This window comes from Emydura macquarii, unplaced genomic scaffold (genome assembly GCF_026122565.2).
Source record: "Emydura macquarii macquarii isolate MOO-44397 ecotype Brisbane River unplaced genomic scaffold, CSIRO-AGI_Emac_v2 contig_2768, whole genome shotgun sequence".
Classification (NCBI taxonomy): Eukaryota; Metazoa; Chordata; order Testudines; family Chelidae; genus Emydura; species Emydura macquarii.
Genome location: NW_027132905.1, coordinates 9,966,912 through 9,993,122, shown reverse-complemented (window position 1 = coordinate 9,993,122; position 26,211 = coordinate 9,966,912). Strand labels below are relative to the sequence as shown.

The 26,211-nt window shown below is 37.3% G+C and overlaps 1 protein-coding gene across 2 annotated transcripts in view; it reads right to left on the bottom strand.

The window, feature by feature from the left end:
- FSTL4 (follistatin like 4) overlaps positions 1–26,211 on the bottom strand; it is a 431,301-nt gene that overhangs the window by 387,544 nt on the left and 17,546 nt on the right. For both annotated transcript variants that reach the window (XM_067566476.1, XM_067566477.1), the window contains exon 2: positions 20,322–20,457. In XM_067566476.1, the coding sequence (XP_067422577.1) occupies positions 20,322–20,457 (136 nt within the window). The remainder of the gene's footprint in view (positions 1–20,321; positions 20,458–26,211) is intronic.

The window sequence follows — 26,211 nt, the reverse complement described above, 5'->3', positions numbered from 1 at the left end:
TTTGATGCTGACAGATCAGTGCCCTTGGGCAATTCACTGGTGGGTGAACTTCAAAGAAGTGTTAAAAGGTGCTATTGTTATCTAGACAATTCACTTATTAAAACAGAGTTTAATTGTATTTGTCTTCATCTACCTACTTCCTGTTTGATGTATACTAGTATAACTAAATTAACCTTTTGTTGCTACGTCCTTTCTCGTGTCCTGTAACTCTGTAATTACATTTACATTATGTATTCAACTCTACTTAATTAACATTAGGTCAAAAGGCCTGTATTTAGTATTTAGATGCAAACTTACTTAATATGTAGACAATATGAAAGCTAATGAAGAATTGTTCTTGGCTATGCCATTATGTACTCTCCAGTAATTGGATAATCTTAATTTAAAGTATGTTAGTTTTAAGATACGAACGTACTGTAGGAAAAAGCTTCATGAAAATGGCAGTCATATAGACTGATTCAGGTGGAAACTTAAGCTGTGGTCTAAACCAAACGTTGTCCTTCCAGAAAACTGTGTATGGCAGATCCGTGACCAATGCATTCATTGCTCCCCCATAACAGAGATGATAGCCACTGAGGAAACTAGCTTTGCTGAAAGGTGTAGAAGTAAACAAGACACCAAAGGTTTGAATGAGGGTCCATAAGAGCAGACAACACTGAACTGAAATCTCAGAATGGTGCCGGATCCCTGATAGGCAGAAACAATTTACCTAGACCTTTCAGGAACCTGGTTGTGATAGGCTGAGTAAAAACAGTCATTGATTTGAGGGAGAAACACCTAAAGGAGCTGAGGGCTACACCTGACTCCTTAATTTAGAATGTCTAAGCAGGCAACACATTATGGGAGGCTACTCAGATGGAGAACCATTTCCACTTATGCAGGCAAGCGGCTTTTCTGGAAGATTTTCTGCTGTTAATGAGAACGTTCCGGACTGCCACTGAGCAATGAACCACCTCTGCATTTTACCAGTGATGAAACTATGCCATAACGTGCAGCATTTGATGATTCAACTGTAGTTTATGGCTATGGTTCTCTGTGATGAGGTCTGTGGTTATCAGTAATGGCAAAGAGTCTCGAGTGAACAGCTTGCGTAGATCTGAATACCAACGCTGTCTTGGTTAGGCTGGTGCTATGAGGATCATTTTGCCATGATCTTGTTTCAGCTTGAGAATGGCTTTGAGGATCAGAGGCACAAGTGGATACGCAAGCTCTGAATGCACAAATTCCTCAACTTGACTGTCTCCTGGCACAGGCTGTCTGATCTGGCAGCCCCTTGTTTGCTCATGTAAAACATAGCTGTGGTGTTGGGGGTAAGTTCTTTGATGAGTTTTCCCTGAGTGTGAGCCAGGAACTGCTGCCATTCCAAATTATTGCTCATAACTCAAGAATGTTTGTGTACAACCTGGCCTTGCAGTTCACAACCCTTGAGCTTGAAGAACCCCCAGATGCATTCCCAATCCATGGCTGAAGCATCTTTCACCAAACAGAAGGGAAAAATAGCAAAATGGGAGCTCACCTGAAGACATTGTCTTGACTCATCCATCAGCTCAGAGACATCTGGGATGCATGCTAGGTTGTCCAGATAGTGGATGTGGGGACAATAGATTGATTTGAGCCAAACCTGTTACACTGGCATGAAGGTTCACATAGGTACATGCAGCCATGTGGCCTATGAGCCTGTGGCAATTTCCTCACAGTAGTCTGCATGTGATCCTCGAGGGACACACAGAGGTTGTATATAGTCTGAAATCTGGGAAAAGGCAGAAGTGCTCTGGTAGAGGTTAATATCAGGACTGTCCCGATTAATTCTATCCTTTGAAGAGGCAAAAATGTTGACTATTCTTAGTTTAACTTCAGGACCAGTGTCTTGAACAATCAGCCTGATAGAAGGGGTAATACTGTGACCTAGTCTGATATTGAGGATATTTATCCTCATCCTAGCCAGACTGTAGAGACCCAAGGACTTCTAAACCACTCGAGTTCTTTCACAACTACAAAGACTCATCTGTTTTAGATGAGAACATGGATAGGTTCCCAGTTGTGTGTTGCACCTCCACAGGAATCCCTGAAAACTACAACCAGGAGGAACAGCGCATAAGCACTGGCTCCCCCATAGCCCTGGCTATAGAATCCGTTGTGTTCAAGGAGGCCTGCAGAATTGATTGAGAGAAGAGGCAGCCCTCAGCCCCAAGGCACTGAAATTTGTTCTTTGGAACCTTCCAGCAGTATACTCCCAAACTGAGAGAGTGCCTCCCAATTAGAATAGTCATATCTTGACAACAGTGCTTGGCGATTGGAAATACGGAGCCGTAAACTTGCCGCAGAATAAATCTTTCTGCCAAAAAGATATTGGCATCTTTCTCTGTAGGGCAGCCTTTGCTCAGTCCTGACAGTTTCTGTCATTCACCACAGCTAAAGTTAGGTGAGTCCAGCTAGGATGTAAGTAAAACAGCTCAAACCCCTGAGATGGAATCTAATATTTACATTCCATTCATTTGGCCACAGGAGGAATAGAGGAAGGGGTTTGCCACAGTGCTTTGGCAAGCTGCATAATGGCATCATTTATAGGCAGGGCTACCTTTCCTGCCACAGCGGGATGGAAAATATCAGTCAGCTTTTGGGTATTCTCCTCCACTAGCTTTATTTGAATGCCAAAAGAAGCTTTCATTCTCCAAAGAAGCTCTTGGTACACTTTAAAGTACTCTAGTACTGGGGAGGATGCATCTGGTACCGGAGCCTCATCAGTTGATGAGGAGGATGCAGGAAGGGGAGGTCAAGAAGAGTTCTCCCAAGGATGGTCCTGTGACACCAGGCTGGAGTCAAACCTTGTACTTGGGACACCATAGGCTGATCAGTGCCAACCATCACAGGTTTTCGGGACCATCAGGAGAAGACTCCCTCTCAGAGGATCTGGTTGCACAAATTAGCAGCGATGTTTATCTGGATGCTGGGAGCATCCAATAGGGCCAAATGAAGGGGGTGATACAATACTGAACCCTACACTTGTCTGCCCAAGCATCCCCATCCCTGGTTGTACTCTTTTCAAACCTACACAGATGAGTATGGGAATGGGACTGGAAGAAAGCTCTGGACTCTCAGTATTGTGAGATGCAAGAGTCTGAAGTCTTGGAGTCTGAATCCTACTCTCTGAACTTCAAAGAGCTGACTTCTTATGTTTCAGGGACCAGAATTGCTCTGAAGTCTTGAGTCTCAGAAAAGACAATCCCAATAACAGGGATCTTCTGTTGCTCCTATTTGCAGGCAAAGCTGGGGAAGCATTCCAGGAAGGAGTCTTCAAAGAGCTTCTCCTAGATGACCAAGGGGGTTCCTGTGCTAGTCTAAAGGCTGTCTCCATCAGGATGTAGCAGACTGCTCCTCCCTCAGCTTTTTCATCCTGGGTCTGGAAGCTGTGAAAAATGGAACACCTGTCCCTAACACCCTACCTCTTCAGACAGTGCAAATGAGGGTCACTGACAGGCACAGGCTTTCTGCACCAGAGCAAGGTTTGAAACCCAGGGACCTTGGCATATGCTCCCCTAGGACCAGGTGAGGCCCAGAAGCCCATCTGACTTAGGGGGGAAAAACAACTACATTGTTAAAAATGAAATAAGAAATAAAGATACAAACCAAAAAAAAAAAAAAAACCCCAAACATCAAATGATGAAAAATGAGTTACTGCTAGGTAGCAACCAAGTAGTGAGAAATTTGTTCACTGAGAACACAAAACTCTCTGACCATAGACGGTAAGAAAAAACTGAAGGAGTGGGACAGCTCCACCCTTTTATTAGGAGCAGAAGCAGCTCTTGTGTGGATGGGGCTGTCCCTATATGTATTACTAGGGAAAACTCTCCAGCACCAGTGCACAGGACACACAAACACCAACGTCCTTCACCCCTACAGTGGCATGGATGTATGTAAGCATTCGAAGAAGAATGTTTAGTTTAAATCCTTTGAACTTTGGTGGTTCCAGTAACTAAAATCCATATACAAACTTCGATTAAAGCTGTGACTATTTGAGACTATTGAGACCATGCTAGTTACTAATGCAAAAACAACTCTCTCTGTTGTTACCTTGTCCTCTGTCCTATTTGTCTATTTATTCATCCCTCTAGTATTTACACAATATACGATAGTAATATCTCTGGGGCAGGGGCTGTCCTTGTATTATTTGTTTGTATAATGCCTAGTACGATGGGACTTAATTCCTGATTAGGGTTCTTAGGGATACCATAATAGAAATAATAAAATAATGATTCATCCCTCCTTTGGGGAATATTACACTTAGATGCTTAGAAGGATTAGATTTTTATCAGTAAATGTTGGTAAAAAGGGATTTCACTTCATTCACGCAAAACAATGAAAAACATTTCCATCTATAATCATTGAAATTTACAGACAGGCAATGTAAGAAAAATACCGCTTGAAAATTTACAGAAGAAAATCCAATGATTTAGACTTTTGATTTAAGTTTGTTACAAATGGACTAAGGAATGAATAGTATATTTTAAGAAGTTATGATTTGTTGATCTCAGGATATTTACTTTGTATATTTTGACATGATATTAACAATTTGTGTTTTAACAGTTTACAAAGCTTAACTTTATCATCTCACTGTATACTTTCATTAAATAATTGTTTGACCCTCCCATAATTTCACACAATGGTGAAAATTGAGAGAGAAATCTGAAACAGTACTTAAAAACAAACATTGATATCTGCCAAAATTATTTAAAAAAAAAAAAAAAATCAAATTCTGCTAAGCCTGATTATCCAACATTCAAGATGGACAGACTTCAAAAACAACTGAGTATCCCAAGGATTTCCAACTGTTAAAGCTTCTAATCCCAAATCTTCTTTGTTCACCCACCCCAAGCAAATGTCACATTGAACCTCATGGGAAATTTGCTCGAAAGAAGGCTACAGGATTTAGAGCTTTGTTAGTTATAGGTTTGTATGCAATATACTCAGTGCACAAACTTTGTGTGTAACAATTCCTTCAGTGACACCTTCTTCCTTTTCTGGTAGTGACACCCCTTGAAGGAGAGGTTCCAACCTGAACAGTTGCCTTATAGTGCAGAATCTTGGCCTGGTTTCTTAAATAATAATCCTCAATGAAGTTAAAGGGCTGGTTGGAAAATTCACATGTACTGTTTGAAACAGATTATCCTCCATATCATTAACTAGAGTGAAAGGAAATGTAAGTCAAACTAAGAAAATAAAGAATATCACACTTGGCAAGGCTCATCTAACTCCAGGCCAAATTTTAAAAAAAACCCAGTTATGTTTGGATGTTTCCTTATAATATTAAAATATTCTCAACAGGTACAACCTCTGTGATCTAGAGGGATGTGTAAGAAGGCAGCCAGATTAGGATGAGACTTTTTAAGCATTTATTCTCTTTATACAGTGAAGCTCTGAAACACGTAGGCAGTTACACTCCCAGGGGCCTCTCAAAGCTTTTCACAATATTGCTGTTTGAGAGATGGAGCACAAGATAGAAAGATCTCAGATATCATTAACTTTGTGTACATAGTATGTGCAAAAGTGAAGAACACTGAAGTTTCCCCTGGAGCCCCTCTTTTTAACAACTTGTTTGAATTCTTCATAGCTTAAAGGTTTAGAGACTGTAATAGTAATTACAACCATTATGTTGATCAAAAGAAAATGAAGACAACCATACTCCATGAAACATTTAAGGGAACAGATATTTTTAAAAAACACACTTGTTTCGGTATTTCAGTTTAAAAAAAAAAAACATTCTCTGTGAAATTTACATGGGAGTTCCTCTCTGTTCTTGTACCATATTGGCTCTTTAAACTACAACTCTGATGAAGCCAAATATTAAAACACAAACAAAATGCAGGTGAAAATGCGTGGTCAAAAAGCTATAGGAAAATGTGACATTAGACTTCAAGCCATCATTCCTCATTAGCTACTAGAATAGAAGTGCTTTAGGCTTTTAAAAAAGCTCAAGTTAAATCATCTCTTTCCATAGAGTTCCAGAGGGGGTAGCCATGTGTCTGTTTTTAGCAAAACAACAAAAGTCCTGTGGCACCTTAAAGACTAACAAATTGATTTGGGCATAAGCTTTCGTGGGCAGAAACCCAAGTATATTCTCATTTTCTTTCCACAGAGAAACCCACAACACACAAAAACTAAGAAACAAGAAAAACTAAGGCAAAAATTCATCCAGGTTCATGGTGTGGAAAAGCAAACTCAAGATTTTGAAAGCTACATAGAAAACTTGGTTAGAAAGAGTGTTCCACAACTGGGATAGGGTTTGCCCACAGGCTTTTGTTGCTGCTGGATGGGGAGAGAGGCTTTGGAAGGTTTTCACTGTTTGTGCTGGAGGAGCCATGGTGGGAACAGCACTCAAGTTTATCTTCTTATTTGCCTGATGGATGACCTCAGGCAAGCAACTTCTCATTATGCCTCAGTATATTGACATATATGGATGAAGAGCCCTAATAAGAGCTATCTATCATTATGTAATAGATTATTAAATCTCATCAGGACATGTCACCAATCAGACTGGTTTAAATTGCAGAAAGCCTTGTACCTGTTGCTTCCAGGTACAGAACTGTTGCAGATACATTCTAATCTCAGATTACTCTAGGGTAAATCCAGAGAAGGTTCACAAAGTCAGACGTGTTACAGTGGTATAACTGAGATGAGACTATGACCTTGTGTGTTCAACCATCTCTTCATGAATAAAGCACTTCACCTTTCTTTAAAGCATTTATTATTATTCCTCTTAAGTAAAAGCACAAGGAAGTTTGATAATATACTGGTGCAGAACCAAACTACTTGACAGAAATGACACTAGAGTACTTGGATGCATAGCCTGAGGAAGAATAAATTTTCCACAGAATCTGTAAAGCAGATGGTTATAAATGAGCCTTATTTCATGGGCATCATTTAATGACTGCAAATTTCTTTAACTAAAAGTCTAATTTTATCGCAGCATAAATCATATGTTTTGAAGAGGGGAATTTGTTTCAGATTTTTCATTCATTTTACAAAACCTTTACAGGAATGTGGCTTGCAAATCATTAAAAATAGCATTTATCTAATATAACACAACAGCTTTATTCATGAAGGTTAACTTTTAGCACCTATTCTTTTTAATGATAGTTAATTGAACTAACTTAAAATAAAAAATACAGTTCTGTAAAGGTCTAATTTAACTGTGTATTTGAACTGCATAATACTTGTTTATGCTGAAATCAATGTAATATGTATCATTATTCACAAGGCATTTATCTATTCAAGGCCTGCCCTTCTGAAGGACTAACCAATCTTATGACTTGAAAGTAGATGTAGCATCAGCAGCTGTGAATTACTATTACTACCTGAGATGGAAAAAATATAATGGAAATAGCATACTCTTCAGATGGCTTTTTCTCCCTAGCTACTACAACACAGCTTTACTTCGCCTGAGCCAATGTATAGTACTGATTCACTTCAGACACCTGGACGAATGCATATGCAATTTGATATTTTTGCACAAAACTTTTCTGCTGCTATAAAAGTGTGTCTCAAGCTGTCACACTAAGAAACAATGGCTACTTTGTGTATTAGTCTTTTGATTAATGTTGCACCATGGCTTCTGCAGATAAACGCAGCACATTTGAAATGGTCTCTCAGATTTCCTTGAGAGAAAAAACAAAACAAAAAACCTCCCCACCAATTTTAGGCAGAATATATTCCTTTTTAGTGACATAGGCATGTCTCCAGTGTGACAGAGAAAGGTAAGATATAGCTATATAACCTAATGCGCACAGTCTGATGCATGATGACAAAGGTGTCATAAAAGGTTTTATTTGATACTCTGAGGATGGATTGAGTAGCAAAACCATCTCAGAGTTATGCTGGTTAACCTAGATGAAGGAAAATGAAGCCTTTGTACAATAACAAATAATTATATATCAAACATGCCTATTTGTAGTGTGTGTGTGTACAGTGAAATAATACACACATTCTATATCAATATATCTTCACGCACACACTTTGGCCTAACACTGTAAGCCGTTACTCTATGTAGAGCAAGGAGTGCAATTTTTTTTTTGTAAGTAGAAGCTACGCATATGGGTGAATAAGGTAAAGAACTTTGCCCTGACCTCTGTCCTGAGAAGAAATAATGTTTAAGCATCAGCTTCCTTACTCAAAAGGGCACAAGATAAAAAGAGGCAAAGAGTGAACGTCTCTAAGACTGGACTTATCCATAAACAAATGAGGTTCTCAGCTAAATATTCCCCTCTTAGGCCTTTTTCCTGGTGCTAATTAGAAGGAATCTGTCGGGCACGAAGCAACACTCAGTAATACAGGATAGGGTTTCCTCATGATCCCTTGTCATTGACTTAACAGGAGTAAAAAAAAGCTCTATGTAAGTTTCGGCATGGGTAATATACACCTGGCATAGATCCTGGGTATTCAGCTCACCAGCCCACTCTGAATCCAGCATTGTGCTGTTTTCACTGCTATAATAACCTGTGCTAGCTGTTATTCATGGTGTCCCTAACTGGATAACAGGTAGTGCTGGCCAAAAAAAAAAAATATTGAAAAACTGTTCTGCAGGAAGTTCCAAGATTTTGATGTTTGTTTCTATCCTGAATTGGAATAAATAGCTGAAGTTCTGTAATTTCTCATGAAAAAAATATTCTAAACTAGTTTGTTTTGACCTATGGAAATGATTTGAGAAGGACAAAATATTTCATTTTGATTTTATCATTTTGACTTGTTATAATTTATAATACAATATAACAGCCAAAACATTGACTTATTACATTCCAGGATATTATAATCTATAATGACAAAGTCTAAATGGAATGTTTCAATAATTTCCTGTAAAAATTGACAAAATCAGTACTTCTCATGAAATGTTTTAATTTGGTCAAATCAGTATTTTCCAACAGAAAACTGTTAGAAATTTTTTTTTGACCTGCTTAATGACAAGCTTGTTAAACAAGAGAATGACAAATAGTAAAAAGACACTTCCAGCATGAATTCATGAAACTTTCATGATGTGCAAATGTTCTTATGAATCAGATAAATGTTCACAAATAATAGATAGTTTGACAAAGTGGCTCAAATTCCATTTATTACTGTTTGATCACATATTGGCTTTGGGGTTTTTTTTAAATACACACACAAGAGAGAGATTGTTGACATATGCTAACTGTTTCCGAAAAGTATTCAATACCTCACTGGTTTGGGCCCTTAATTTAGTCTTTGGTGGATTCATTTAAGACTTCAATTATATGTTAGAAGTCTTTGGTTCTTTAACATTTCTTGTTTTAATTATATATCCCTATGGGATATTCCAGTTTCTCTTTGCAATTTCAAAATCTGAATGTATTTTACCAGAAGTAATACAGGAAAACAAATACAAGTTAGAATAAATAAATATCAGCCTTGTGTTAATGTCACAAAAAATTAGCCTTGTACATGTCAAGCTAACTTTATTAAACAAATGTTAATTAGTAATTGACCATTTCAAAATGTTAATTAGTAATTGACCATTTCAACTTGTTATGGCTGTTAGATTGCACACAAATTACATTAAGAGACCAGAGAGACTATAAACACACCTCCCAGTTTTATGTTACTGGCAAAGTAACAAATTAAAAACTAATTAACATTTTGATTTGGAAGGTAATCACACTGAACAAGTAATCTACATGACCTGGATTGTCATAGCGGTTAGCAATGTGGTGAGCTCAATCCAGTGCCTTATGAAAGTTCTTCCTTAATATGTCTAAAAATTTTCCTTTATGCCTAATGAATAACTGGGTGAAATAAACTAATTGTGTGTGGAACCACTTACCTACATAAAATAATTATTACAGTGTCAACTTGGGTAGGTCATTTGGAAATGAAGCTAATTTAATCCTCAGTCTACTGGTTAACATTATGGACCCATGCACATTTAGAATAGAGGTGGGCCCAAAAAACAAAGTTAAAATACAAGTGCAAACTTGCCAGAAGTTCAGTTTGGGGGTTTTGGTTTGATGTTTTAGAAAGGTAAGATCTAGCATCAAAGTAGGGTACATTCATTAACAGTTGTAAAGGATTAATAAATTAATAAATATTGTTTTATATATCTAGTTACAGAAATGAGCTTTATGTGTATGTACGTACAACTGTTCTACATAGTTACAAGTAGACTATTGACCCGAAGAATATCATAAGTGATAATCATTTATTAACCTTTCATAAACTACTTATAAAAAAGGCACCTTTTATATCAAAGTGCAACTCAAAAATCTGCTAGTGCAATGTTAAAAAGTTACTCTTGCACAAAAAAAACCACCCCCACAAAAAAGGCAAGAAATTGTGTTGTCTAAATAGAATCTAGGCAACTTTTTAAACAAATTTCTAATTGGTTTTTGGCCCTTCTCCTAAGTTCTGTCTATTTATCTGTCCTTGAACTTTGAGCCTTTCAGGCAGGGAACATCTCTTCTTGAATGCCTAGAAAGTGCCATGGGCACTACCCTAAATAAATATGAAATGGTAACATCATACATTTGGAACTAGATTGCGCTGTTTGGCCACAGCCCTGCTGGGGGAGATATGGTGGTGCACTTATGGGCCTACCACCCTCCTGCCCATCAAGGCACCTCCAGGGTAGTAGAGACAGAGCCGATCTTGTGCTCTGCAGACCACAGCAAGTGTATCTCTGCCTGGAGTGGGGGAAGGGTCTCTTTCCCAATGTGCATCCAAAAAGGTAGGCATAAACTAGCTCTTACTGTCATCCATGATAGCAAGCTACATCTTTAACAAAATTAACCATAAGAATACTATTGGCAAAGCACACGAAGATTCCATTTCCTGATTTTTATAACTGTAATTGTTCTCTCCACCTCCCCCACACACACTTTAGCTCTCTATTAAATTAGCATGGCTGCATGCAATTTCTTGGATTTAAAGACATGAGTGACAGTGCTTTGTAAGGTTAGTAATTAGTCACAGTTATGTTTGGAGTCAGGAAAGGCAAGTTCCTGGCTGCTGATTTGTTAGGATAGAAAACAGGGGTGTTTTCTTCTAATTAATACAACTGGAATTTCTGGGGATCAGTAATTTGATTCAGTCTTTTAATGGGTATTACTTTGCAACACAGGCAGTATGTACCGTATTTCCCCATGTATAAGACGCACATTTTTTCGAAAAATTTGGGGTCTAAAAACTGGGTGCGTCTTATACAGTGGTACTTACCCCAGGGCCGTAATACACTGATGTACCGTAATACACCTTTTTTCAAATTTCGGGCCCCAAAATTAAGGTGCGTCTTATACATGGGAGCGTCTTATACATGGGGAAATACGGTATTCACTGCTTCTTCCCCTTCCTCTCCCAAGTTCCTCCATTTGGGGTACCATGTTGTTTTGGGCTCAATGTTTAAAGCAACTGCAAGCTAGTGATTTGCAAATTTAACCATGATCTCCAATGTGAGTCCTCATTCCAAGTGCAACATAGTGAAAAGGTTTATAATGAATTCAAACACTTACAATTCCTGCTTTTTGGGCTCACCACTCTCCTACAGCCACCAAGTTGTCATTGCTCATCACTAATCAGTTGGGGTGTGTTTCAATGTACACGAAGTGGCAGGGTCCACAACAGATGGGGGTAGGTACATGTGGAATCTTATTGTCTCTGCTAGAAGTGTTTTGGATTGACATGAAATGTTATCTAAGGCTAAATACCTCAATCCCCGTCTGCCAGAAGTTTCTAATGAGGAACTAAGATGACCCTGAAAGGTCTTTATATACACAGGTATTGAAGGTCCTTAGACACAACAATTACTAGGTGAACCTTACTGCACACATAGGCCCAGATTCTTTTTCACTTACACTGATACAAGCCTAGTGACATTTATGATTTACACCAATGTAAGTGGATGCAGGGACATCATCTTCACTGAGGTCTGCAGCCTTGCATGCAGCTGAACCACACTTCCACCACTAGATACAACAGATGTAGAAGAACAGGCAAAACATTTCACAGCTGAAGACTTTCTGTTTTGCCAGGTTGTAGTTTCTCTTGGCACTGGATATTTATTATGGAACACAGATGTGGTATTTGACCAATAGATTCAAGGCAAGTTAAAATTATTCCAATTGGAATAGTTTAATTGGAATCTCTGGGTTGGTGGTTATCCCTCAACATGTTTTTGAGGATGCTGTTGTTAAATAGCAATATCGTCCTGAAGATTCCAAGACTGCCAGATCTATGGTATCCGTTTACCCTATCAAATTAATATAAAAGGTAGCCACTTTATCCAGAAGGTTATTGTATTATTTTAAAAAATAAAAAAGACCTTGCACACACCCATAAAATAACCCCAACAAAATTACTACTAATAATATATGTCTGACTATAGAACATTCAAGCTAATTGTGTTTGCTTGGGAATCAAAATAGACTGATATAAAGATATAGGTAATTCTCCCAGTATTTCCCTATGTTTGTATATAGAAGTATTGTATTGCAACACTGGCAATTTCAGACTCTGTGCTGTGGCTCAACCAGGCTTTAATTTAAAAAAATACTGTCTGTATTAAATATATCAGCTTCAAAGCGTTTCTGCTGCACAACACAGACATTTTCCTAAATAAGCCACACCCCATCCTCCAAACCAGCAGTTATCAAGGTGCAGAACTCTGAAATGACATTCGCAGCACAGAAAATGCACTGAAACATTAAAAAAAAGTATTACATGGGAGCTTATCTTGCATGAATATACAGCCTGAGACAGATGCTTACATTTTGCCAAGTGTAAAAAAATAATGCATCAACCATACTGTATTCAAGTTAGACACAACTTCCCTTCAATTAGAAGCCACTTTCAATTTATACTCAGGTACAAAAAATTAACTAGGCTAGGCAAGGTACAGGTAAAGTATTAAAAGCAGCTATGACCTGTTTGATATCTATGAGCTGAACAGCAGCTTTATTATATACGTAAACACACATTTAACTAATATTTTGAACTATTGCAGTTGTCAAGCCTCAAAGTTCTTTGCTATACTGAGAGCATTAACACTGCCATTTACTTTAATTATAATACCTATAACACAACAGAACTATGTTCATAGCTTGGGGCAGACTTGAAAGAACAGGCAGGGATTGGTATTTCAGAATCACATTTCCATTATGATTTTTTGAATTAATATGAAGCAATTACATTAAGGAATCAGGTTCAAAGTAATACTTTTCAATTAGGGCATTTTGTGATGGTAAAGCCACTAAGTCCTGAAATCATGGCAGTAAGTGCAACCCTGGTAGCCAAGGTTACAGACAGTGGAGCAATGCATTACATAATGCATTGGTTGAGAATTATAGATTCAATCTAAAGTACTTCTGCTTCACCTGTTTTTACAATGATAGGCTCAGAGTTCCCATCAAAGAGTAGTTAATGGATTCGGCTCAAAAGTCAAGAGTTAATGGATTGGGTTCAAGAGTCAAGTAATTAGAATGAAATCCTGGGACCAGTGAAGTCAATTGGGGCAGGATTTCACCCTGAGGGTATATTTGCGTTGCCAAAGTGTGTTCTTATCTCAGGTTAGCCAAGTCAGGTTAATATAGCAGTGAAGACAAGGCATCTTGACTTGAACTGCTAACCCAAATTAAAACCCAAGTTGTCTTCATTGCTATTGTGAGTAGAGTTAAGAACACTGGGGTTTTTTGTTTATTTGTTTGTTTTTGTGGGACAGGAGATTTATTTGTGAACACAGTGGACATACCTTTAGAATAGAAGGTTTGATGCTGAGCACATACACAATACCACTGGTTTCAGTGGGAGGTGCTGGTAATCAGAAGCTCTGAAAATAGTCAGATGGCAGATTTCTCCCATTCGACACCCAGAAAGTGAGGCCCCCAAAAATAAATCAATGGCCATTTTTGAAAATTTGGTTGGATGTATTTGTTCTTTTTCACCTTCCCCATTTTAAAAAGTTTATTTTCTTTAAAGTAAATCTTTAAAATATAACCTGCTTTGATTTGGTCTGGAACCTCAAGAGGGTATGTTTGTTCATTTCTTCAACTAGATTTTGTTGGCATTTTTGTTTTTAGAGCTGCCACTGTTTTGATGTGAGCACATGGAAAACAATGTGTCAGAACCACCTGTTGCTATTCAGGAGCATTACACTAATGGACACTTTTCTCAGTGCTATAAACATTCCCGCTGACAGTAATAATTCTGCTAGACAGACAAAAGCAAACAAACACTGTAGTACTCATATAAGCTTTTGCTCACTGGAACAACCTATTGAGATATGTAGACTGTTTTCCATGACAGTCCTGGGAGACAAGGTGAGGGAGGTAATATCTTTTACTGGACCAATTTCTGTTGGGGAGAGAGACAAGCTTTTGAGCCACACGGCAGTAATAATCTTTCTCCTACACATTTCAGTTTAACTCAGTAAGATATAGGATGCACAAGGGATAAATTCAGGATTGGTGCCAACTCCTATGACTTTGGTCTTAAATAGCAGACAGTAAGCAGTCACCTTTTCAGTTCATTTTACATCTAGAAGATCCTTTTTTTTTAAAAAAAAAGTTTCTAAACTGAAACTCCCAAAGCCTGTCTCCTGTGTTGTCCCTGTTGTACTACAACTCTGCAATATATAATGGACCATATTCCCTGCAGGCATAGCTCCATGGAAAGAAAGGATAGCATACAAAGTAGTTGTTTTTCCAAGTTTCTTGAGACAACGGACAGTAAGAGACTAGATGTTGTACGGATGCACAACTAGGGGAATGGTGCAAGAGTGGGCGTGCACAGTGGACGCAGCAGCAATGCTCCTTACCTATGCTAGGGAGAGTTCTAGGAGGCATGCTGCCTTCTGGATCTTCTGCAAAGCAGTATACCTCTGTGCTGCCCTATCATAAGCAAGAGGCCTGAAAAGCATAGTAGAACCCTAAAGGAATGGATAGTTTCAGTAGTTTGCCAACAGTTGGTAGGCTTTTATTTTATTTTATTGAGTTTATTTTTATTGCTTACAGTTATGAACTTACTGTAAATTATAAAAGATGCTAATGAAGCACAAAATATGCCCTCAGTATTTTCTGAACCAGGCTGGGGGGAAAAAATGCACTATTGTTTGAGGAAGCTCAGTTTCAGCATAGAAGTTGTCAATTTAAAATTTGACTTTTCTCATATAAACATTCAGAGAAGCTCTGATGGCTCAAATCATACAGTGTCATCTGTTCACCATACAGTATGTAATTGAGACAATTGCTGCACCTCTGATTTTACTCACTACAGTTTCTAAAACTCAGATAACAAACCCTGGTATAGCTCAATAAATCTCTACACCATCATAGGAAAGCTCACTGGAAGCTTGCTTTAGGATACATCTGCATTTTTACAGTTCCTTTCTCATCTAAAACTCTTCTTGAATACAAAAATCTTGATACACTAATGGGAGGTTTGCCCATCCCCTTCACATGTTTCCATAAATATACTATGGACTTAGCAGACTTAACCTTAGCAGGGGAAATGGTACCTGTTTATTTCTGAAATGTAAAGTGGTTTATCAATAGGAATATCAGAAAGTGTATCCCTCCATCACATAACTGCCTGAACTAGATAAGTGAAGAGAATTTCAACAACATACATTTTTAGCCTGATTTTAAACTCTCCTGTAAGAATCTACCAGCATTTTCCAATCCAAATGTGATTTTTCACAGCCACTTGACTGTGACATTATGGGAATTTACCAACGTTTGATTTCTTAGTGCCAACATCAGTTTGTACTGCAGCTACCAGAGTAACTAAAAACCTCTAAGGTTTCTTATTTCTTTCCCCAGTAGGAAAGCGCCTAGAAGCCCCCTACTTTTAGTTAGAGCATTAATATTCCAAACATTCAGGGTCATTAGAATCCAAGCAGTCTCTTCTGCAGCTGCAGTTCAGGCACATTCCTGTTTTCAATTGATGGTCCAAGTTGTTAACAAAAATATGACAGCCCCCCTTGGTGGTCTGAACATTGCAACATCCTGTGTGGACAGAATCCTGGCACCATTGACATCAATGGCAAAATGATCTTACTTCAGTAGGGGTTGAGATTTCATATACCATCTTCATAACATCCCAGATTGATTGTGTGTGTTTTTAAGTCTGTAATGTTTAAATTCCATACGTTACGGTCTAGTTTTAAATAACTTACTTTTTGCTATATGTGAGAACAACCCAATGTTAAGAGCTCAGTTATTCAATGTATTACTAAAAAATAATTTAAAAAATACTAAAAAAAGAATTTGTCAGTAGCTTCCTTGTGACTAGAGCCAGTCCAAAAAAAAGTTGACAAACCTTTTTCTCTCAAAATAGGTTGTTTCATCAAAACCTTAATGTTTCATGGGAAAACATACCAGTTTTGATAAAAATGTTTCTTCGGTCCAGGATGGAATTTCAGGTCTAAAAGAGATGGACCAAAACAGCCAGTGGCCAAGGCACTCACATGGAATTGGGAGACCCATGTTCAGGTCCCTGCTGTCCCTGATTTGAAGCAGGGGTTGAACTGTGCTCTGCTAGGGCATCAATGACTTATGGGGACTTTTTTTGCAACTTTTTTTTCCCGAAAGGTCTTGGTTTTGTTCCACATTGAAATGAAAACAAGTGTTGAAGCCTCAAAACTTTTTGTGAAATGGAATTGTTTTCTGAGAAGCCTTACTTTTGATTGAAACTGAAGACATTATAATTTTCTTAGATATGTGGATTTTGGATGGTTGTCTTTTTATTTCCCCAGGATAAAAGAGTAACTATTGGGGATTTTTCCAACTTCTGGGATTCAGAATCTATTGCCCAATGTTTCAGTCTTACTTCCTCCACAAAGCCCACCCCTTTCAGTAAAATTGTCACCCATCTATTAAAAGTGTTCTAAAAGAGAAACTTCCTCTAAAAGACTCAATGCATTTTGCTCCCATGTCCTGGTTAAGTAGACTTTTTTAATCCTATTCAAGGAAGCTGAACTCCCTCAACACCAATGGAAGTTCATGGGAGTAGACGGCACTCTTGCAAGAGCTTTTAACACTTTGTAGAATCATGCTATTAAAGACTGAACTTCTGACAGATTGTGACATGCTGGATCACACTGCTGGTGCTTAATAAATAATAATACTGTTGGGTTTTTAAAGTAAGTTGTAGTGTTAGTTTTAATTTCTTATGCATCCATAGGACCTTACACCCAATAAACGTGTTTGTATATTATTACTATTCTAATTAAAGTACTACTCAAAGAAGAAATATGATTTTATTACCTCAAGAATGTCCTATAATTTTAAGGAGGTGGATTGCTGAGCACCAAGAAAATCACACTGCCATAGTAATATAGATTTAGATTTGTCAGACATAAGGGTGATATATATCGCATATGTAGGGCGTAGTCCATGGCCCCAAGTCTTACTTTTGCTTTATAAATGCAAAGCACAACCACAATAACTTCTACTATAGACCAGCAAGAAATAGATGTAGCAATTTGAACATAAATTAAGCAATACATTTTTGATTCAGTAAACTGGCTCCTGTGTAGATCAGGGTAAACATTTGTGAAGACTGGTGACCCTTACTGGGTCCTTTACCCTTGTTTTGAAGAATTCTGTAGAACATTTAATTAAAAATATACTTAAGATAATTTGATCTATATAATAGTCCTTTACTTATGCTAAGAAAATTAACTTTAAGGAGTAATTTTAGTTAGTTACAGCTTAGGAATTTTTCCATTTAGCATTCTATGGTTAGAATGTCTTCTAGTAGAATTACAGCAATTGTATATAAATCAGAAACCATGTGTTTGATAATTAAACATTTCTCATGAACTGCTGCTACCATGTAAAGCAACTCTCTGTCATGGGTTCTAACCCAATGAACTACGAGAAACTACACGTTTTTCGTTTATAGAACAGTAAAGTTTCTCATGTTATAAGACAGGAAATAAAAAAATAAAACAGAAGCAAATACAGCCAAAAGAGAATAGGAACTTCCTGAATAGTTTTTATTGTGATAAACAGTGGCATGAACAAGCTGTACTTTTTGAAAGGGGGAATGCATATATTTTGAAAGAAATTAAAAGAGAATGGCCAGCTATTTCACAATTCCACTGATTTGTCTGGAATGGAGTTGCATGTAATTCATTTTCAGATTCCTATTTGTATTCTATTCCTAACTGTACAAACAGTATTGCTTGTTGAACAAGCCTTCTGTGCTACTTTTTTAAATCTGCATTTATAAATGTTATACCCCTTGAAGCTATTTCAACTACAGCCTTTGTACATAAAAATCATTTCAATATTTTAATAATATTCACACTTCTTGTAAATCCTTTACCAGTCTTTGAACAAATACATCAATAGCTCATATCCTTTCACCCCGAGCAAAATCAAGTAATTGGTGTAATAACTGTATGGTTTTAGAGCATGATCAAACAAATGAATGTCTTTTATGTATTTTAATATAAAAACTATTATACTAAATTATCTGATTAATAAATTTCACTTCTAGAAGTAACATTCTTTTAGAAAGCCGAATTTCTAATAAGCATGTACTTCATGAAGAATGGCTCAACAATTTTTAAATCCAAAAAGCATACAAGATACAATTAGTTATCTTGAAAAAGAAAGCAAGAATAATTTGAAACTAAAGAGTGGAGCTTAATGCACACTTGCAAAATTAATTTAATAGTATAGCACTAGTATCTTGCATAGTGCTTGAAAGCAGAAATATATATGTATGATTTAATAGGGCGTGGAGAAGCAGGAAAGCTCAAAGCAGTAACAGATGTTTGTTGCTCTAAAAATCAAGGAAAGAGTGCCTCTGAGAATGAGAGAGTGCTCCAACCTTTGCAGTGTCATCACCAACTCGGTCAGAATTGATTTTTTGAAGTATTCCCCAGCAGTGAATCAGTGTACTTATAGTAGATCTTGAGAAACATATCATGTAAACCATCTTATTCAGAGAATGAACATGCATGGACGCGCGCGCACACACACACACACAGGAAACAAACTTTTATATAACAATGTCCTGTTATACATTTATAAATGTATAACAAATGTTCTTTCATAAAAATGCATTTAATGGCTCATATTTTTATAGAATCTGTCATGTAACAATTAAACATGCCTCAAGTATGCAATTAAAAACCTGGCTCAAGAGTTTACCAATTTGAAAACATAGGGCAACCTGTTAGCAAATCCATGATAATTAGGAAGTCAAAATATAATAAAATAAATACAGTCTCATTATGCTTTTAAAAAAAAAGTAAACGTTCATTAATGCTCTTGTTATCCCCACAGGTTTGATCAGTGCCACATTATTTAAAAATAAGTTTAAAATCTGAGCTTACTAGTTATTTGTATATCTATTATGATGAACAAATTCACTTCAAGAACTCTGATAAGGACACAGTCTGAATATTTTTACCTTGAAATATTGATGCAGAATGCTATTCAGAGTTTATAGCGATAGAGTCTGTTTAATCATTGCAAAGAAAGCCAACATTTTAACTTCAGCAGTGAAAATATAGATTCCGTTACTTGCACAGTTCCCAGAGGCCTAGCGCTTGTAGGTTTAAGATCACAATGCAATTATATAATAATGAATTAGAAATTATATCTTGTGATCAAATAACACGCTATAAAGTTACTCAATGGACAGTATGAAGTCTTAGTAATAGTAAGCAATGATGAACTATTATTGTTTACCTTTAGAAATCCTTTCCATTTTCCCATATTACATTACAAGCCTCAGTTTTGGGAAATCTAATGAAATGTGGGGCAAGTTTCTGAGTGATGATCTTGGCAAGCCATTAGAAAACAACTGTGGATTAGCGTCCCCTTTTATAAAATGAGAATACCACTTTCTCCAATTTTAGATCCTTAGGTGAATGTCCATACATAATGGTGAAATATTAACTATTACTAATATTGCTTATAAAAATACACTTTTAGACCCAAATCCTGCAACTGGTTTCATATGGATACAGAATTTTACCAACACCGAACCACCTGTGGGATTGAGAATTTAGACTGTAAACTCTTTGGGGCAGGGGATATGTCTTCAAGAATGTTTTTACAACATTTAGCAGATTAGAGATTGTGAGCACTATAGGAATATAATTTTAAAAAAAAACTATGCTTGGGAAAAGGTGAAGCCTTCTGTTCAATAGAACATATAGCTCGTAGTTAGTGTCTCCATTGTTCCACTTAGCAAATAATTATCTTCAAAATACGACGCTCGCTGCTTTTCTCATACCACACTTAAAAAGCTGAAAGAAGCATTGGAAAGAACATGAAATGACATCAGAAGCTACAGCTGATTTACAGTACCTTTTGTTGCAACCTCCCTGCATCCAAATAAAGCCTTCTGATTCTGTCCGATTCCATCCACCCCCAAGTGGCTGACAGGAAAACCTCAAGCAACACCAGCAGTGACCAAAACCTTCTTGATTTCATTATTTCAAGTCTGTTGAGAACAAGACGACAACTATCAAACAATCAGGTGGGGAAAAAAACAAAAAACAAAAACACAACTCCTATCCCCCCTCGAGCTTGCAGATTCAGTAACTCGGCTGAAATTTCAGCTAATTTAAAAATTGCTTGTGGAACTATTTACACTCACATGGCACAAGTGATGAAATAATGAGTTCCTGTGGGTACACTTTACAAATTATATGCATTTTCCCTCGGAAAAGGCTCCTTGAATTTAGTTATTTAATGTATGATTGTTTGATGTATAACTGAATGAAGATGACCTAGAAAAGAGAGTATGGCAGAAGAGGATGGTAGGAAAGAGACTGAAGAAAGCAATGGATGGACTGCATAAAAAAAACTTTATCCCTCTCTTTCATTTGTTGCTCTTCTTCACAAGCCTTGATCCTACAAGTTGCTCCACATGGGAGGGGCTTTATGCCTACACAGAACAGATTACAGAACTGGTGTTCTTTGAGGCAGGGACTGCCCTGTGTGTACAGGCAGGACCTATCCCATTACAGCCTCTACAAGAATACATGAAATAACAAAGTTTATAATGTAGTGAAAAGGAGTGGAACTGTCAAAAGAAAGAGTCTTAAAGACTTAGGTACAGATTTATAAAGATATATAGGTGTCGATCCGCTCAGCACTGCACTACTTATACCCCAATGAAACATATATTGAAATGAAATTCAATGGGACTTAGGATCCTAAATCAGCTAGGTGTTGCAATGCTGAATGGAGAAATACCTAAATACATTTTTTTTAAAATCTAGCCTTAGACCATAAGTCTAATTGACAGTCAATGGGACACGTACTCCTATGTCTTAGGTGCTTCTGAAAATCCCACTAGAGATCTATGCTCAGTTCAGTTCTCTAAGGCTTCCCGATGGTTGACTGCAAATGTCTATAGAAGATATCCCTATTTGCCTCCTACTGTTTACTATGTTCATCTGACTTCAGCAGATACACATTTCCCATATCACCTGAGGCTGAGATCATAGACTAAACAGAATTGGGTTGACTAGTTCCTGGATAGTGTGTAGGGGTCTCTAAGAAAAGCCTAGGGAACTGCAGAAAGTAATATTAGAGATACAGGAAGTGGCACTTTTCCATCCAAGCCAGGACTGAACCAATTAGTCTGCAGAGGAAGACCCCAGCTCCTGTCTGGACCCCCAGTGGTTTCACTGGGGCTCTTCATAGATTAGATAGTCTACACATATCTAGTTGCAGAATCTTGATGTATTTTACATGCTTCTGCACTTTGTTAATTAGCTAAAGAGTTTTGCTTTTTGAAGAGAATTTACGAGATTATTTCCCAAGCTATGGCCCAGATCACTTCATCCTGTGACAGTACCCCAGGAAGAGAGACAACCCTTCCAAGATCTCCTCACAGCAGATTCTCCAAAGTCATTCCATCTGACCAATTGTGCTCCCCATGAAACAGCAGCAATTCTATTTTCACACTGCATCAGCCTCTCCAGGCATGTGCCACTGAGTTAGCGTGGGACTATCCCCAGGCTCCCTCCTAACTCTTGGGCAGCATCATTTAATTGGCATTGCACTGCCCAGGACTCACAAAAGGTGCCTGCCTCATTAAAGGAGGAATTTCTAGGTATGGACAAGGACTCCAGGCTAAACAGTCCAGGTTGGCATTACTGTTTGAATGGTTCTCAAGTTGGGCTTGATGCATAGTCCCCCAGTCTCCTGAGTTTTGATTTGAGTTTCAAGTTTGAATGAAACCAAAGTTTCCTCAAAGCATAATCAGGTGAAACAGCTAAGTTAATTCCGTGTTTCATATTAAAAATAAAAACAAAAAACATGCTCAGACACCTTTGTTTCAGGGAAATACTGAACCAGATTCTAGATTTAGAAAGAATCATCCTTAGGAAAATAAAACAAAAACAACCTTTCAGTGAACATGGCCCAAGTTATTTGTGTGAAACCATGAGAGCTATGGGCTTTGGTGTTATGTTGCAGAATATTTTACACACATCTCACAGCTACTTTTTGTGATAAAAATACCAAAGGTGCCTTGGTGCCTAATCCAGCTCCCGCTGAAATTTTTGCTATTACTTCAACAAGAGATGCACTTGGTCCAAATGGTTACATCATTAGTTAATGAAGCCAATGATTTGGCTTACACAGCACTCAAGCACAGTGGTTACGGGTTAGGACTGAACAACATACATTAACAAGTTATATGGTAGTCACCAAATTAAGACCAGGAGTAAATAAAACAGATTTATTGAAGTCAGTCAAGTTACTGGTGAAATACAGACCTTGACAAATAGCGAGTCGGTGATACAAAAATGTTGTAAAACAAGTGAAGAACTACATCCAGTCCTGGTCTAACACCATGGATTTCAAAACTTATGCCCATTTCCACCAGGGCAGAATTTGGTCCTAGATATTTTGCCTGCCTGAATGCGTTCGGTCAATAAAACAAACACCAATTATAGCTGCTCTACACACTCATCAGCACACTTAAATCCTTGCTATTCCTCAGTATTATTCTAAACACTATCAATTTGAAAGAGATCAGGGTGAAATCAAAATGTATTGGGCTTTCTAAATTCTAATTAGAAACTCAAAGATGTAATGCTATTAGAGCTATAAATAAATGTTTAATAAACCAAGTCACTATATCAATAAGCTACAAGTACATATTATAAACTGCTCTGGTGCAGCAGTCCTTTCCTTACATTTTTATAGAGGCATTTTGTATCATTTTGCAATTCTGGAGAGCTCTAAATAATCTGCTGTTTGAAGTTATGACTCCAGAGCTCAAACATCTAAGAACTAGCCATGCCCAGTTCAACTTCGTAACTAACTGCATGGAAACATGATGTTAAATTGCTTAGATTAGGTAAAATAATAGCCACATATAACATTAAAAACTACCAGCACAACAACTGCCTTCCAATAACACCAATAGATTTTTAATGTGGTATTTAAATGTGATTCAATTTACAGATTACTTATTTTTATAGCAACACTGCCTGGCAATATTTTAATTAGTTTTACTCATAATACTGAAATGTATATTAATACACAGTATAGATCTCTGTGTTCTTTAGTTTAGCTCATTCAGATGCCAGAAATATAAACTGTAGGCCAAGTTCTGTGATCCTTAACTGAGCAAAAATTCCCATTTTGTCATGAGTCCCAGATGCTAGGAGTTTAATTAGGACCAAAGCCTTGGAGGAGCTCAGCACAATGTCTTGCACTGAGTTGGTCCAGTTAGGGGTTGAGATAGTTAAATGGAAGATGATATGCTCCCTGCAGAATCTGGCCCTTAACTCTCAAATATTGCATCTTAAAATGCTGTATAATATTAAACGAAATTTAAAATAAATTATGATCCAAAGTCATTGAATTCAGTAGAAAGACTCCCATTGATGTCAATGGACTTTGGATCAGGCCCATTATTGCTGATATGGCACCAGTTTTTGCTATTACTTTTTCCCCTGATCTGGGAGACTAATATATAGAACCATATGAATGAGGCCACGAACATTTATATGGGCAGTCCTTATCCATGTGAGTCTGTTGCTATACCTAGGCAGGCTGATCTGTTTAAAAAGAGGAACTACTGAACAAAGTGCTTGGCTGAACACTAGAAATCTCTTGAGAGCTCAGAAAAATCTGTCACACACCTACTCTTCATAACCTATGTGCAAGCAAGGAGAAAAATGATTCCAATATATTAGATAATTTAAACTCTAAGTCTCGGTAAACCTGATTTTTTTAAGAATGCATGAAATTTTGGGGGCCACATTCATCCTTGATGTATCGGCACTGGCTTTAATGAAATTACATCTGGGAAAAGTTTGACCCTAATAATTTAGGTTGAAGATGCAATAAGAAACCTATACCAACATATATAATTTAGGGTTCCTTCCCCCACACTAAACTAGATTTTAAAATCTTTATTCCTGGTTAATAGTGCTTTACAGCATGAATATAGTGTGCAAGGGTGGCAGAAATCTGGCATAATTTAAAGAAAATCAACTAGTTAGTATAAAACATCCATTATTTAGATAGTGCCTGGCACAATGAGACCTGAGTCCTGACAGGGTCCTATAGATACTGCCATAATACAAATAAGAGCTTAAGAATGACCATTCTTAATGCAGCTGTTTTCAGGTTTTTAAGTTGTGTCGGATTCTAAAGCTATAGAAAGACAAGAACTATTGTAAGATATTAATCTTTTTTTCAGCCAAACCTACATAAGAAAGAAAAGGTTAAATCTTAGCTTCCTAAAATTATGACAGTTTTAGTAACAGAAAAATTTAGGGCCAAATCATTAGGTGTCATAACTTGGATCCAGTTGAGAATCTGGCCCTTAGTTCCTCCAGCACAAGATTCAAGTTTGCTTTATCATTATATAAGTAGAGAGTATTTCTGTGAGCTGAAAAATCATTTTGATGCCCATCGTTTTTATGAAATGCCACTAAATCTACGAAAGAAAGCAGAGGGGAAAAAATCATTCGAAGGTAACCTTTCAGCAAACCATAATGACGTTAAATTACATTTCCAATTAATTATCTACACTATCTCTGATTAATACTTCAATTTTGATGAATGAGGTGCCTAAATGGTACTAAGTGCAATATGTAAATTTGTGTCTCACATCTCATTTAAGACAGAACATTTATTTGTACAGATTTTAAATAACAGCTGAATACTTTGTTCTGAAAGGTTTTGATAACTTAGAGCTCATTCTTGCAAGATACTGGAGAGATTCTGAACACCTCAACTCCTTTTGACATCAATAGGAGCGAAGGACATTCAGGGGGCCCTCAACACCTTGTAGGACTGGACCTTCCTTTTGCATCTTTAACTGTTGCAACATCTCCCATGTGACCTTTCCACAAGGTTAGTCCCATGGTTTGTTTTGTGGTTATGGTCGGAGAAGTGTTTTCCCAATAGATCACTTCATTACCCCACATGACTTACTAGGGTGGACATTATTCTTAATGTCAATAATACTGGAAAGCTGTTTGCACAATCCATAAATAAGATTTTTAAAAGGGCAAGGTGAGAGAGGAGCCAGATATTTCATTAGCTCAGCATTCTTCAGTGCCAGTTGCATGGTAAGTGGTGGTAAATCATGAATGCAAAGATCACAGGCTCAAGGTCATCCTGAGCTGAAGGAGTGATGTGCAACTCCGCTGTTATTTTGAGTGGGAAAGTAGCCACTCATATTCTGAGCACACAGTCCCTCTTCTCTTTCCATGCTGTATTACTCAGATGTTGACCTTAAGAGCAACAGCAATAGGGTTAAGCAAGTTCAACTTTGAACAGTACTGCATCTCATTGACCAGCTGTGTTGATTTAAGAATGGTAACATCTTTTTAGTTAGATGACCACATTTGATCCAGTCACAACTAAACTTTTAATCAAAAAGCCTTCTCTGGTTGGTTCCACTACCATTTATCAGTTTAACTACCTATAAAAATTCACTCACTGTCTCACATATAGATAGCATGACAGAGCTAAAACTGAGTATGCATAACTAAAAAACAAACACAAAAAAGAGGACAAGTACATAGCTACTGTTTTCTCCATGCCCCCTTTTTTTTTGGGGGGGGGGGTGCTTGTTTATTATCTCCCATTTATCTTTTCAAATTGTATGCTTTTCAGGGCAGAGATCGGGGTTTTACTCGATGTTTGTAAAACACCTAGTACATTTTGGGTGCTACCATAATCTAAATAATGGAGATATATAGGAAGATTGCAG